The sequence below is a fragment of the Carlito syrichta genome, unplaced genomic scaffold, assembly GCF_000164805.1.
Source record: "Carlito syrichta isolate Samal-C Ts95f unplaced genomic scaffold, Tarsius_syrichta-2.0.1 Scaffold309854, whole genome shotgun sequence".
NCBI classification, from domain to species: domain Eukaryota; kingdom Metazoa; phylum Chordata; class Mammalia; order Primates; family Tarsiidae; genus Carlito; species Carlito syrichta.
In genome coordinates this window covers 1,462,626-1,478,423 of record NW_007253950.1, presented here as the reverse complement: position 1 = coordinate 1,478,423, position 15,798 = coordinate 1,462,626, and the positions used below count along the sequence as shown (strand labels likewise).

The window sequence follows — 15,798 nt, the reverse complement described above, 5'->3', positions numbered from 1 at the left end:
CCTTGGTCTCCTTTCAGTTTTCAGGACAACCAGCTCAAGGACCAGGTTGTGCTGAGCATTGTAGAGGTACTCCCTCACCTGCCACGGCTCCAGAAGCTTGAGTAAGTGATCTTTCCACTTCCCCAGCAGCCCAGTCCCTCTCCATGCATTGAGTCTCTCCCTCCCTTGCAAAGCAAGGAAGGTCTGTGTCTCATGGGATGGGTGATTCACTCCTGACACTTTTGCAACAATCGTACAGCCTGAGTGGCAACAACATCTCCGTGTCAACTCTACTCTGCTTGGCAAAGGTGGCAGTCACATGCTCTACCATCAGGACTCTCCAGGTCAGGTGAGCAGAAGGAATGGGATACTGGCCTTCAGGGTCTTGAGAAAAGGGGAGGGGGAAATGGGTCATGGGAAAAGGGGAGGGAGACATGGGGGTTGGGGAAATGAGGAGGCCCCTAATCTGAAAGATATATCTATATGTGCATGCCCATCTCTGTTTCACTCATGACTGTATCTTCAGAACCTAGCTCAGGCCTGGAACCTGGTATTCAACAAAGTGTGAATGAATGGATGGATGAAAAGACAGATGGATGGAAGGATGGATGGATGGATGGATGGATGGTTGGATAAATAGAGATAGATGGGAGGATGAATGGTTGGATAGTAGGATGGATGGATGGATGGATGGATGGATGGATGGATGGAGGAATTAATCAACAAGTCTACCAATGGATAGATAGATGGATGGATGGATGGATGGATGGATAGATGGACAGAGGAATGAAACAAAAAATCTACCAAGCATAGGCATAGCCAAAGAAATAAATAGCCGTGTGTTGCTCTCCGTGGTGCTGAACGAGCATTGCCAGTTTGGATCATGGGGTAGGTTAGTTGCCATGCTTCTTAATCCTGAAACACTCGCAACCTCTATTTTTAAAAGCAAACAAACAAACAAACAAAAACCCAACCTCTTGGCATTTTAAATATATTTCTTGTAAAAAAAAATATTTTCCTGACTTTTTAAAACATTCTTGCTGAATTCTTCAAGCAATGCCACAGTCAGGTATTTATATACCTGGTTTGGAGCACTTTTGCTAGTTCTCCTATGTTTCTCTGTCAGTTACAAAATCAGCTTTCTTTGGGTGTTTGGATGTTGGGGGCAGGAAGGGGTTGCAGGTGGGGGTTATGTGCTGGTTTCCAGCCACAGGTTTCAAGGCTTGGTATCTGATCCTACAGGGAGGAGGACCTTATCTTCCTTCTTTCTCCACCCACAAAGACAGCTGCAGAGCTACAAAGGTAAGAAGTCAGGGGACTATGGGTCTAGGTCCAGCCTGAGAAGTGACCCGGCTCAGGCAGTTGAGGAGAATGGTGGCCAGGAGAGCCCGAAGAAAGCTGGAATGTGGGGTTCTTCCTACCTGCTCTTGTCACACTGAGGACAGGATCAGCAAAGGATCTTAATATTCTCTGGCATGTCTGGACCATACCTGGACCCTGTGAGAGGGAGCATCCCCAGAAGTCTCAGAGCAAGCCTGACCCTTGGGAAGACATAAAGATCCTGTTAGACTGGCATTGCTATATGGTGAAAACTCTGGGAAAACTCACACAACTGAAGAAAAAGGGGATGAGTTATTAGGGTACCTACATCTTAGAGTTGCTCTGAGGATTAAATGACTAATGCATTTAAGGTGCTTAGGTCACCACTGGCATGCAGTTGGCACTCAAATGCTGGCTGTTCCAGCTGTGTATGGATTCCAACCTGGCCAGTCTCAGATGGGTGAAGGAAGCAAAGCTGCTTTCCCTGAAAGAACATCCCAGCTGTGCTCTCCCAGCTTCTCCCTGACTGATACTCAGACAGATGTGTGTCCTTGAGCATCCTCTTTCTCTGCTCTAGGCCTCAATGTCCTCACCCGTATAATACCCAATAAGACCAATGTCACTTTTCCCTCCAACTGCCTAGAGCTGTGATGGCCAATATGGTAGCCACTAGCCCCATGTGGCTATTTAAATTTAAATTAATTAGAATTAAGCAAAATGACATTTTCAGTTCATGAGTCACATTAGCCATACTTCAAGTGCTCGATGGCAATCAGTGACCAGTGGCTTATGTCGTGGGCAGCACAGATGCCCAGACATTTCCATTACAGCAGAAGGTTCTGTTAGGCAGTACCAACCTAGGAGTCTGTGAAACCTGGCTTATCATGCCCTAGCTTCCCTGTAGTCCCTTGCCCTCTCCTGGCCCAGTGGGAGAAAGTCCGGTGACTTCCCAGAGAGCATGAGCTGTACATATCTACAAATGGAGACTTTCACATCCTAGATAATAGCAGCTTCTGTTTAGTGAGCTTCAACGTTGTGCCCAGCTGGGCACTTGAACATACATTGTTCCATTCAGTCTTTCAGGTACTCTGTATGTTAGATGTTGTCATCTTATTTTATTTTATTTTATTTTTTTGAGTCAGAGTCTCACTCTGTCACCCAGGCTGGAGTTCAGTGGCACGCTGCTCACAGCCGCCACAGCCTCAACCTGCTGGGCTCAGGCGATCCTTCCACCTCAGCCTTCCAAGTAGCTGGAACTATAGATGTGTGCTACCACACCCCGCTAATTTTTTTTTAATTGTAGAGATGAGGTCTCGCCAAGTTGCCCAGGCTGGTCTCGAACCCCTGAGCTCAGGCAATCCTTTCACCTCAGCCTCCCAAAGTGCTGGGATTACAGGCTTGAATCACCATGCCTGCTTTGTCATCCAATTTTTGGAGAGAAAGAAGAGGGCTTAGCTGGGTGACGTGACTTGGCCAAGGCCACAGGGCTACACATGGCAGAGCCAGAATTTGAATAAAGGTTTCTCAAAACTTTTGCTCCTGCTGCTCTGCCTTGAGCACCACCGAGCGATTCACTTGTTACTGATTCACTGTGGGTTGTGCTGCAGGATCTTCAGCCCCCAGAAGCCAAGGAAAGAGGATTGGTCCATTAGGCTGTGGACTCTTGAGCCTGGGCCAATGTTTGATTTGTTCTTTCCAGAGCTCCAGACCTACAGGAGGGTGACAGCCAGAGGAAAGAGGCTCAGAGGAGGAGCCTGACACTCAGGTACCTCAGGAGGAGCTACTTCCTTAAGGAAGGGGATAGATGTGAAGGGAAGTCCCAGGGGAGGGACAGCGGGAGAAAGGAGGATAAAGGGAAGAACAGAGACAGAGAAAGGATATGAAGCCATTCTGGCTTGAATAAGAAGCCCCTGTCATAACCACAATGCCTACAATTTTTTTGTTTGTTTGTTTTTGAGTCAGAGTCTCACTGTCATCCTGGCTGGAGTGCAGTGGCACGCTCCTGGCCACCACAGCCTCGACCTGCTGGGCTCAGGCGATCCTTCTAGTAGCTGAAACTACAGGCATGCACCACCATGCCTAGCTAATTTTTTGATTTATTGTGGAAATGAGGTTTCAGCATTTTGCCCAGGCTGGTCTCGAACCCATGGGCTCAAGCAATCCTCTTGCCTCCGCCTCCCAAAGTGCTGGGATTATAGGCATGAGCCACTGCACCCACCACAATTTAATGGACCTTTGCTATATATGTGCTGGGCACTGTGATAAATATTTATATCCATTACGTCATTGTAATCTTCTAGAATCTCTGTGAAGTACACATTATTATTCCATTTGATAGAGGAGGAAACTGAGTCTCAGACAGAAGGGTGAAATGCCTTACCCAAAATAGCCAACTACTGAGAGGTGCGGCCAGAATTAGACCCCAGGTCTGTCAGCCTCTAACCCAATGCTTGAAGCTGGAGGGGGCATGGTATAGGCTTTTGCCCTTAGGCTCTCTGTCCCCCACCCTCTCTAGGCTCCAGAAGTGTCAGCTCCGGGTCAGTGATGCAAAGGCCCTCATAGCCATGCTTCAGGAGGGTCCCCTCCTGGAGGAAGTGGAGTGAGTATCTCAGGAGCCAGAAAGGGAAGCTGAGGCAGAGTGGGAGGGGTCTTGACTCTGGGTGGGGCTGGGTGGGGTCACATTGCTTCATGAAGGATTTGGAGGAATCAAATAACCATCACACCCACTATCTAGCCCCCATCCTGTTGAAGACTGGGCTAGGGGCTTTTACATACATTCTCTGGCTTAATACTCATGTCTGTGATTTAAGTTCTGTTGCTATTCACAATTTATGGAGGAGGAAATTGAGCTGCAGAAAGGTAAATATGTTCAAGATCACACAGGTAGGCAGAGTGCAGGCCAGGGTTCAAACCCAGACAGTGTGACGCCACTACCATCTCTCACTGAGATCTGCAAAGGAGAACCCCCATCACGCCAGGAGCTATTTTCCAAGCCACGGCCCCTCAGATGGGGGTGATCTGGCCTGGGGAGGTGGCTGGAAAGAGGGTAGGGGAAAGAGGATGGTTTGGAAGCTGCCCAGGATGGCAGCTGCTCCCTGTCTTTCTCCCAGAGCAGAGTGGGAGAACCGTCTCTTCTTGGGATGGAGAAATCCCCATGGTGCCAAGCCCAGCCTTCCTAGTTCTTCTGTTGGGAGACATTTGACCAAGCTCACATCCAGTTCTGAGCCTGCACCTCCCCCAGTGCTGTCATCTGCAGTGAGGACCTCATCAACCACCTCGTTACACTAACCAGACACCTCACAGCTCCTATGCCCTCGTCCTGCAGTCAGCCCATCCTGGGCAGCTCCCAAACCATCCTCTTTCCCCCTCCCTCTTTCCAGCCACCTCCCCAGGCCAGATCACCCTCATCTCTCACCTGGATAACCCAGCATCCTCCTTGCTGGTTTCCCTGCTTCCACCCTGGCCACCTCCCCCTGGCAGAGAGTGGTTTCACTGATACCTGCCCCCTTCATTCCTTCCACAGGAGAAAATTCAAACTCTAAAATCTGAGTGGTCCAGAACCCTGCCCCCAACTTTCTAAGCCCCATTTGACCTGCCCTCCCACTCAGCCTCCAATCCAGGCACACCCTTTCAGGTGCTCATACGAGTCATGCCACAGGGCCTTTGAATATGCTGTTCCTACTACCAGGAACGCCCTTCCCCCTCTCTCCCCTACCTTTTACCTATTGAACTTCTTCTATTTTTTTTTTTAAGCAAGTAGCTAGACACATCATAGAAGCCTTCCCTGACTCCCAGACTAGGTCAGATGCCTGCCCCTATGATGATGAAGTTTATCATAAGATGCAGTGATGTAGATTGCAGCATGAAGGAAGAGTTGAGGGTGAGACCTTGAGAATGGGCTGCCTGGGTTCAGATCCAGGCCCATCCTTGAGCAAGGGCCTTAACTACTCCGCATCCTGTTTATTCGTCATTAAGATGAGGATAATTACAGCACCCACTTCATGGGATCGCGAGGATGAAATATGCCGATGGTTGTAGGAGCACCTAGGATGTTACTGTGTAGTGTGCAGTCCGACCATTTGAGTTATTATTAAGGTGCCTTTATGGGAGCGATGCTTTGACTAAAGTCAGCGGCGGTTGAGGGGGGCACTCCAGCCCCTCAGGGCATTGGGCTCCTGTGTGTCAGTCTCTCAGGGAACCAGCTGGAAGACGAAGGCTGTCGGCTGATGGCAGAGGCTGCGTCCCAGCTGCACATCGCCAGGAAGCTGGAGTGAGTTGTCTACCCTACTGTTGGGTCCCAGGGAGGGCCCCAGACAGTCTCTGCCACCCCTGCTTCCTGTGCCCAAGTCAGGGGTAATAGTGCTGAGGCACATCACCCCTGCCTCCTCCAAACTCCAGCAAGTTGGGGTGATTCAATGCTTGCCTTTGCCTTGGGCACGAACCACTGTCTTAGTCCCAGTGACTTAATCCCCTCACACATGTAAACATGTTCATGGTGGCTTGCGTTCCATCAGCAGCTTGCAACAGCCTCTGACTGGGGTGGGGTGGAGTGTCCCACTGAGGTGGTATTGGATGGATGAGTACTGAAGTGTTGGATTGGGGTGTCTGGGTAGAAAGTGGTATGTTTGGGGGGCATAGTGTTGGGTAAAGGGGTGGGTTGGTGAGATGGAAAGGAAGAAAGGCACGAGGCTGTTGGATGTCCTGTGGAACCCTGTGGGGGGTGGGTTGGTGTTTGGGTGGAGGATATTAGAGTCAGGCTCAAGTGTGGTTGGAATAGGGCATGTTGAGGCTTGATAATGGTGGTTCATTTGGGACCTCGGTTTTGGATTTAAAGCCTAGTTCTGTCACTTAGTAGCTCTGTGGTCCTGGGAATGTAATCAAATGTCTCTGGGACTTGGCTTCCCACCGTGTAAAATGGAATTACATAAAACCGTATATGTTCGAAGGCCTTCATACAGAACCTGGTATAGTCAGTGCTCAGAAAATGGTGGCTATCTCGTAGATGAGGAGACTGAGGCTCGAAGAAGGGAAACACTGAGTTGATTCTTGCCACTCAAGCTGGAGAACTTCATTCTCTGAGCAGGGCAGTGGGCCATGCATCTCTTGGCTCAGCCACATGGGCCAGAATCCTTTGAGAGTCCCTGGTGAGGGACCCCAGAATCTAGGAGAGACAGCCAGCAAGCTGCTGAAGAGGCCTGCGGAACCAGCTGGGGCCTCTGACGGCTGCCTCCTCCTCCCTCCACAGCCTCAGCGACAACGGGCTCTCTGTGGCCGGGGTGCACTGTGTGCTGAGCGCCCTGAGCATGTATGGGCACCTGGCAGAGCTGCACATCAGGTGGGTGCTCCTCTGGACCACGGGTGCCCACTCCCACCCGAGTCCAGAGCACAGGGCTCCCCCATCACGCCCTTAAAGGTCTTGGGATTCTTTCTGGCTCCAGGCCTTGGGACTGGCAGAAGATGTTGTTGGTGCCCTGCCTAGACCTGTTAAAGCCGGTGCAGCTGTTCCCAGCTGCTCTGGTATGGGCTGCTCACAGCTTGCGCCTCCAGTGGAGAACTGCCCTTACTGATGAGAGCCAGGGTGCCTGAAAGGTTACTCCTCACCGCTTCCCCCACCCCAGAGTGGCCAATGACAGAGGCAGAGGGTAAATTCTCCACCCTCCTTGCCTCCTGTGGGATATCCTTTGTGGTGCCTGATGGCTCCAGAGTCCCCCATGGGATCCATCTGAGGATCTGCCTCTTTTGACTTCCCTCTATCCCATACCGGTTTCTCTGGGGAGCAGTCCCTCAATCCATGGTATGCATTGAATGATCGAGTGACATGTGACCCCTGCCCCACTCGCAGGCCCAGGTTTTGCCGCAGGGAACCCGACCTTATTCCTGTAAGTCTCTCTCTTCTCCATGGGGAGTGAGGACAGACACTAACACAGTTCCCACTCGGAGGGAAGCCTCACTCTTGTCTCTGAACAAGATGGACACTGCTCCAAACACCCCTGGGAAGGAGTGGGAACCAGGCTCACCTACGAGGTAGATGAGGGGACTTCGGTTCACTTTATATGGTAATTCAATAAAGGGTTCCTAGGTTGTTCCACATGACACACCATTCACATCTAGGAAATTCTGCTAAAGAAATCATCATACTTGCCAAACACATTTAGCTGCACAGATGTTTGCCACAGTATTGATTATAAAGGGGAAATATTGAAATGAACATTTATTTTTATTTTATTTTATTTTATTTTTTTAGTTGGAGTCTCACTCTGTCGCCCAGACTGGAGTGCAGTGGCATGCTCCCAGCCACTGCAGCCTTGACCCGCTGGGCTCCGGCAATCCTTCTACCTCAGCCTTCCAAGTAGCCAGAACTACAGGCGCGCGCTACCATGCCTGGCTATTTTTTTATTTATTGTAGAGATGAGGTCTTGCCAAGTTGCCCAGGCAGGTCTCGAACCCCCAGGCTCGGGCAGTCCACTCGCCTCGGCCTTCCAAAGTGCTGGGATTACAGGCGAGCCACCAAGCCCGGCCAAAATGAACATTTAACAGTAGGATGTGAGGTAAACTAAGTGACTTCCAGAGAGAACTCAATGGAACCATGAAAAAGTGATGTAGTTTTAATATGGAAGGATGACTGTGGTTTGTTACATAAACATAAAAATTTTAGTTCATCATCTTTATCATAAAGCTTTTTAAAATACTCGAAAGCAGAGAGAATGATATAATCTGTCTCTGTCAATTACTAGTAATTATTATTGTTAGCCTTGCTTCTTCTAGTCCTTAAAAAACTAATGTTAGAAAGAGAATCTATGATTTGATTCAATTTTTGTAAGAAAAAAATTATTGCACTAGAAAACAAAAGGTTTGAAGGGGACCCATTCTAAAAGGTGAACAGGAGCACTCATTTATCCTCTGAATACACTCCGGAACACCAACGAGCAGGGGATGGGGCTCCAACCCAGGGCCAAAAGACAGCACAGAACTTAGGTTTTCTTTCAAGGACTTGCCAGGAAATGAGGGCTGATTAGGCAATAGATACATTTGTGAAATCTCTGTGGTAGAAAGACTTTGGGCCTCTGAAAGCTCAGAGAAAGTCAGAGGCAAGTCAGGGGAAGTGTTTGTCCTGGAGGCTTTTGAATGACACCTGAAAGGTCCCTCCAGCCACAGTTAAAAAATGACATGGGGCCTGACACAGTGGCTCACACTGTAATCCCAACCTTCTGGGAGACTGAGGCAGGAGGATCACATGAGCCTGGGAGTTCAAGACCAGCCTGGGCAACATAGTGAGACCTCGTCTCTACAAAAAAATAAGACAGGCATGGTGGCGCATGCCTATAGTCCCAGCTATTCAGGAGGCTGAGGTGGAAGAATCATCTGAGCCCAGGAAGATGAGGTTGTGGTAGCTATGAGCATACCACTGCACTCCAATGTGGATGACAGAGTGAGATCCCGACTCAAAAAAAAAAAAAAAAATGACACGTAGCAGCAGGGACCTGATCACCTCTCACTTCCTCTCTCCTCTCTCTCCTCCACAGCCTGCTGCACAAAACTGTGGTCCTCATGTTTTCCCAGGAGCTGGAGGAGCAGGGGACGCCCCAGAAGAGGTAGGACCCCAACATCATCCCAGCTCCACTCTCGGTCAGGGTCGTCCCTTCCCTCCCCCATAGCTGGGCAGTGCCAGCAAACTGCCAGGGAGGCCTGGACAGGATGCAGTCCCAAAGGGGGAGGGTCAAAAGGCAGGCTGCCTTTACCCTTTACAGCGCCCGAGAGAGCAGAAGTGGGATTGCCAGAGAGTGATGCTGTTATGGGTCGGAGTAACACTCGGCTGCTCCCCTGGATACCCATAAATCAAAGAGGCAGGGAACTGGTAGAAAGAAGTTTATCTCTGAGTTCGAATCCAGGGAGCAGAGCCGAACTTGTGGTCTTTCTAAAATGGTTCTGCTCACCCTCCAGGTTTTTACCATTCACTTTGATAGTCCAGAGTTGTCGGTACCTATACACTAGCCATGTGACCTGAAGAGCATCGTATAGAACTTAAGTTTCAGCTGCATTTCACATGTAGATTGTGATATTTAGAGAAAAGAAAGTTTACAAGGCCTAAGACATCATGCATTGCAAAAGTTATGCAAATCACAAGACTTATGATTACATTGATACAATATAGTTCAATATATAAGCATAGAAGACAAGGGAACTCTCAGTAACATGCTCAGGAATGTGCAGGAGTGCTTGAATACCCTCCATGCCCTTCTCTAGGAGCTGTGGCAATATGAAGGGACATTAATGGATTTCTGTATCAATGCTGAGTGACAGAGATCCTTCAGCCTAAACCCAGAGGACTGCCTGACCTGTAGCTCTGATCTTGGTCCCTTTGGCATAAGGACCCTTTAGGGGTGTTTGTCTCCTCCTGGGTGCCTTCCTGGATTGCCCCAGTCTATGCATGTGGGCAGAGACTCAGCACTTTGCCTCTTTGCCTCTGAGTCCACCCACAATCTCTTCTGTAGGGTTTGAATTATTGAAGGGTCTGACATCTCTGAAGCACTAATGAGGAGGATGAGACTAATGGTAATAGCAGCCAAGGTTAATTGAGCACTTACTATGTAGGTATGCACCAAGCACCAAACTAGGCAGTCCATGTACATTCTCCCAGCAAGAGATTAAGTGATTTGCCCAGGGTCATACATCAGGGAGTGGAGAAGCCAACTTGGGAACGAGGTCTGACTCCAGACAGAGGACAGGGATGGCATGGTGGAAGGCAGGGCTGGGAACAGACTTCTGAGATAGTGGACAAGGCATGCGCTCAGCCTGGCCTTGGTGTGTGTTCCTCCAGGACTATGTTTCTTGACAGTCTCATGCCCCAGATGCCCTCTGAGCTGCCCCTGAGTTCTCGAAGGATCAGGTACAGTGATGGCCTTCAGAGCCCTCCCTTCCTCTGCTCAGATCCTGTCCCCAAAACTGTCCCCAGGCCCACAGGCTCCCTGGAGGACACCCGTGGTGTGCTGTGTCAGGGTTGTGGCCTGGTTTCCCTACCCCCCACCTCCTTGCCCGGCCCACCCCAGCAGTTGAGGGGCTGTGGGAACTCCAGATGGAGAGTTTGGGGACTCCTTCCCTCCTGGATCCTGGGGCAGAGGCCTGGGGGCTCAACTCAGCCCCCGCAGGGAGCCCAGCAGGACTCTTCGCTTTTCTGTGTCTGTCTGCATCTCCCTGTCTGTCTCCTTCTCTCACTCCTTGTCTCTCTCAGTTTCTCTTTCTCTACTGTCTTCCATCTTGTTATCTGTCCTCCTCCCTCCCTCCCTCTCTCTGACTCTCGCATACTTGCTGTCTCTCTTGCTCTTTCGCTCTCTCACTTTCTTTCACTCTCTTCCTCTCTCACTCTCTCTGGCTCTCCTGCTCTCTCTCTCTCATCTCTGGTCTCTCTGTCCTGGTTTCCCTCCCTCTCTGTGCCTCTGCCTCTCTCTGCCTGTGTGTGATGTCCTATGGTGTCGTGTGTGCCCGGTCCCTCCTCATCTGCTTCACTCTCTGCCTGAGTCTGGGGTGGGAGCGGCCCCCACCTCTGTTCAACAGGGCAGATGCAGCAGGGCTGTGGTTTTGCCCTCGTGCAGGCTGACACATTGCGGCTTCCAAGCCAAGCACCTACAGCAGCTCTGCAAGGCTCTGGAAGAAAGCTGTCACCCCGGTCACCTCAGTCCCTTCCACCTCGAGTGAGTGGCTTGCATGTTGGAAGGTGGGTGGCTGGGACAGAGCAGGGCTAGTTGGTGTAGGGGCGGTGTGGTGTTTTGTTTTCCTTTTTGAGATTTAGATCTGCCGTTCTTTTTCTGAAGTTGGAAACCACTTAGAGAATCTGGTGAACATTACGCCGCTTCCTCCCAAAATACAGGTCTCCCACTTTTGACACTCTCAGAAGCCACCCCTGGTTCCCTAGAGGTCCATGAACCTCAAGATAAGAATCTGGGGGATGGCTGGACACAGTGGCTCACGTCTGTAATCCCAGCTCTTGGGGAGGCCGAGGTGAGAAGATTGCTTGAGCTCAGGAGTTCAAGACCAGCCTGAGCAACATAGCAAGACCTCGTCTCTACAAAAAAATTAGCTGGGTGTGCTGGTGCGCATCTGCAGTCCCAGCTACGGGAGGTTGAAGTAGAAGGATCGCCTGAGCCCAGGAGCTCCAGGCTGCGGTGATCTATGATCCTGCCACTGCCCTCCAGCCTGGGCAACGAGTGAGATTCCCAACTGACCACTACCAACAGTCCCTGGGGGAGATGCCAGCCACCCATGTGAGGTCTGCTAAGACCTGGCCTGGCAGCTTCAGGCTGTGTCCCAGCTTCAGGAAGTTGAGGGTCAGGAGTGCAGAGACAATACTGCTGCCAACCCACACTCCCCTCCACTAACTTCCTCTCTCTTCCCCTCCCCCTCTAGCTTCTCACATAACGCTCTGGGTGATGAAGGTGCGGCCCTGTTGGTTCAACTGCTCCCAGGGCTGGGCACTCTGCAGTCTGTGAAGTGAGTACCCAATTGGGCAGAGCCTCTGAAGTTTGCCCTCTGCAGGATGGGGGTGGGGAGCACGGGGCGGGGGGCATCTCCCTCCTCCTGGGTTTCTGTAAAAATTAAATCAGAAGATGCCTGTTAGTCGCCCTGACACAGGGTAAGTGCTCAGTAAAGGCTAGCTAGTACTGTGATTCTTATTCAAATAGAGACCCACTGGCCTCTGTGACTCCTGGGACTTCTGACTCAAGGTTTCACTTTTCAAACCGTTCTGCACTGGGCTCCACACTGGGCTCCCTCGAGGTCCAGGCCTAACGGCTGGCAGCCACTCTGGCCTGGGGTGCAGGCAGGGTAGGCAGGGAGGGTTTGAACCAGAGAGGATGCTCGGGCAGGGTGCCCAGGGCTGCCCAGGATCCCCGGTCCCAAGTGGAGACAGGGTGTGGGAAGGAGGCCAGAAATCCCCAGACATTGCCTGTGACAGAATTCCTGGGCCCTAAATGCCTCTGGTGCTCTTGGCTCACACTGCCACCCCCTCCTCCTCCCAAGCTCTTCGGGGCGAAGCCAGAGGTGACCTGGTGAGATGTCAAACGTCTTATATTCCAGGCTGGCTCTATGACACACACTCTGCTGTGTGGCTTGGGGCAAGTTACAGCACCTCTCTGAGGCCCTGGCTTTCAGTCAGGAAACACATAAACTATAGGTATGGCCACTGCTCGTGGCTCTAACCTCTGGAGTGAGTGGCCTGCGACCTGATCTGTTCAGTCTTTCTTCGGGACGCTGGCAAGGGAAGGAGGTTGCTTCTGCTCCTGCTCAGGGCCTATGCCTGGGCAGGGGGGACAGCCTCACTGTGACAGACTAATGACATGCAGAGTGGAGCTCTTAGGCACATATCTTGACCTGTGTAGGTCCACATGCAGTGTCTCTGTGCCAGGTGAGTGCAGCATTACATGGCAAATATAAACCACCATGACAAGTTGACAGGGAGACCACAGAAGAGAGGAGAAGCATCTGCTTTCTAAACAAGAGGCCCCATGTGTTCATTGTGTACTGGACACCACCCCTCCTTTATCAGGTGGGGAAACTGAGGCCTGGCTCTGGCCAGAAAGCACTTCTCAGATTCATCACAGACAGAGGGAACCCCTGGGTTCTCATCTCAGCTCTTTCACCAACATGTCTAGTAACCTTGGTGAGACCTTGGGCCTCAGTTTCCCCATCTGTATACTGAGGAGTCGAAGGGGAACTCTCTGACCTTCTTGGGTTCAGTGGGTCCTATTGTCTGGAGTCAGGGACAGCCTTTCCCTGCCTTGTGCTCTGACCACCAAAAGGGTGTGTCTAAGCCCTGGGTGCCCCCATTGGGTCATTCCTATGATCTCCAGCCTCAGTGGGAATGACTTCTCCCTGGATGGTGTGTTCAGCTTGGCCCAGTGCTTCTCTACTCTGCAGTGGGTGTTCCATCTAGACATCAGGTGAGTGTGCCTCTCGGCCCCAAACCACCTCACCTCCTCATCCCATGGGCCATCTACTCCCACCTGTGTTTCTCGTCTGTCATATGCACGATGTGTCATCTTCAGGGCCTTGGGCAGTACCAGGCCCAGTGAGCATGTGATGAGTGTCCAATGAATGAATGACTAAATCCCTGAATGCATAAGTGTCGCATAAGGTCACTCAAATTTCTCCAAATTCACCATGGGAGAGTCCATGGACTCTCTCTCACTCACTCTCTGGATTATCCTCAGAGGCATTTAAGAAAACTGGGAGCTCCCTGGTGGCCACTGGGCACTCAGGGGCCTGCTTTGATGGTGGGGCCACTGGAACTGCGCCAAGCAGCCAAGCACCCAGCCAGCCACGGCATGGCATCCATGGTTTCAGGGTGGCCTGCCTCATTCCCTGAGGGTCCCCAAGAATGGGAGATGCCCTAGCAGATGGACCAGGATCCAGTACTCACCAGCTGTGCAGGCCCTTGAGCTTCCCTGTGCCTCAGTCTCCTCATCTATAAAATGAAGATAAAAGTTCTTCCTAACCTCACGGTTTGACTGTAAGAATCAAATGAGATAACATTGGTGGTTTGCATCATGTGTGCCTTGATACATGGAGGGTGTGGTTTAATCTATTTATGTTTGCTGAGAAAACAGGCCACCTCCCTTCCGGCCCTGGCCATCCTTGACCTGGCTGGTCTGGTCTCTTCACTCTGCCTGGGAGGGGGCCCTTCGCCCTTTCTCAGACTGCTACCTTGTCTCTGTTCCAGCTTTGAGAACCAGCATGTCCTCCTGGAAGGTGACAATGGAGACAGGTGAGGAGGCGGTGGCCCAGGCGGGGTGCTCTCTCCTCCTGCCCTGGTCCTCATTTGCCACAGGTCTGCCCACCCCAGACCCACACTGTCCACTGGCTACCCTTAGCCCTGGAGTAACCCCCCGGGTCTGGCACACTAGAACTGATCCCCACTTCCGTAACCACCACCCCTGTGTACATGGTCAGCAATCAGCTGCCGTGTTTCTTTCCTGGAAGAAGGCCATGCAGACGGGGAGGAGGGCATGACTTGGAGGGCTGTCAAGGCAGAGCAGGTGCAAGGAGCTTGCTGCAGTGCAGGAGGAGAGGGGAGCAGCCGTGCTTCTGCCTCTCAGGGACTTTCGCAGACTCATGACCGCATGTGAGTCACCGCCCTCTCACACTCTGAGCATCCCATTCGAGAAACCAAGAACCGTTGGTGGCCTGAAAAAAAAATGTTCCGCATCTTCACGGTACACAAACACTAGCGGTAGCTCTTCATGGAGGTTCCTGGCTGCCCCCTGCTGGTGCTGGGCCTCCTGGTCTCACTTAGGAGCGGTGGCTGCAGACAGGGCGGCCGGCGTGGCGCTGGCGGGGCAGAGAGAAGCGACAGCAGGTGGGCTGTCGGAAGCCGGGGGTGGCCCATAGCTGAGGGGTCTGGCTTCTCAAGCAAGGGTCTGTTTCTGGAGACCCTCTGGGTTCTGGAAGCCGAAAGAAGTGACGTACAGAGAGGCAGAAGTCACAAGACTGCCAAGTCGGTGGTCAGAGGGGGAGGGGCTCCATCCCCTGGATCCCCCTACCTAGTCAGGGGCTGCCCTCCTGGACAGGTGTAAGCTGCTAGGTTTTCTCACTCTGGCTTCTCTTCCCTGGGCCTCAGTTTCCCCATTTGACAACGAGGGGCTGGGCTAGGATCTAGTGACTTGACCGTTCCCAGGACCCCTTTCAGCCCTGACTTCCATGTCAGATCTGACCTTTCCTTTCAAAATGGCTTCCCCACTTCTAGGAACAAGTGGGCTGGTGGATCTTTGCCAGAGTTCCCGGCTGGACCTGAGTTCTCGGCCCTCGGTCAGCGCTGTGTGCCCAGGAGATTTTGGTACTGTCTCACTCATTTATCATACGAGGTGGTCACAATGAGGGTGGAGGGGGGCGGAGCCTGGGGGACTGGGGACTGGGATAGAGAGAAGAGAAAGCTTCAGAGAAAGGAGAGAGAAGGAGGGGTGAGTGTGAGGGCTGTGGGGAGCAGGCTACTGACCCCTTAGGGCAGCTCGGCTGGCCCAGGCCCCCATTCTCTGAAGCAAATAGGGCAGGCCAGCCACACCCTGCCTGGGGTTGCCATCTGCCTTGGGGGATACTCATTTTCCAGGAAGAAAGGGCCTGGCCTCTCTCCCCAAATGCACTACCCACCTACGAGGAAATGGGCTGTGGAGAAAAGGGCAGACTGCTTGTGATGGGCCAGGCCTGGGGGTTAGGAGGTTTCCCAACTCTGCCTAGAGGGATCATGAGGTCCCTGGCTGGGCTCTCCCCTCTCCCGGCCCTGATTTCCTCACCAAAGCTGAGGCCTGAACAGAATGAACCAGAACAAGAGAGCAAGTAGTGTCCCAGGCAGGAGGGACAGCGTGTGCAAAGGCCCAGAGGAGGCTTTTCAGCGTGGCTGGAGCACATCTGGGAGAATGGAGGCCAGTAAGGCTATAGGAATGTTATTTCACTTTCTTTTCTTTTTTTTTTTTTGAGTTGGAGTCCCACTCTGTCACCCAGACTGGAGTGCAG

General features: G+C 51.8%; 1 protein-coding gene across 1 annotated transcript in view; it reads left to right on the top strand.

Moving 5' to 3' along the window:
- Positions 1-15,798, top strand: part of NLRC5 (NLR family CARD domain containing 5) — a 62,413-nt gene that overhangs the window by 12,422 nt on the left and 34,193 nt on the right. The window contains exons 8-21 of the mRNA XM_008068037.1: positions 18-101; positions 239-328; positions 1,222-1,281; positions 2,999-3,064; positions 3,815-3,898; positions 5,486-5,569; positions 6,545-6,634; positions 8,823-8,891; positions 10,118-10,186; positions 10,890-10,988; positions 11,701-11,784; positions 13,143-13,232; positions 14,012-14,056; positions 15,035-15,124. Coding sequence (XP_008066228.1) covers positions 18-101; positions 239-328; positions 1,222-1,281; positions 2,999-3,064; positions 3,815-3,898; positions 5,486-5,569; positions 6,545-6,634; positions 8,823-8,891; positions 10,118-10,186; positions 10,890-10,988; positions 11,701-11,784; positions 13,143-13,232; positions 14,012-14,056; positions 15,035-15,124 — 1,104 coding nt within the window. The remainder of the gene's footprint in view (positions 1-17; positions 102-238; positions 329-1,221; positions 1,282-2,998; positions 3,065-3,814; positions 3,899-5,485; positions 5,570-6,544; positions 6,635-8,822; positions 8,892-10,117; positions 10,187-10,889; positions 10,989-11,700; positions 11,785-13,142; positions 13,233-14,011; positions 14,057-15,034; positions 15,125-15,798) is intronic.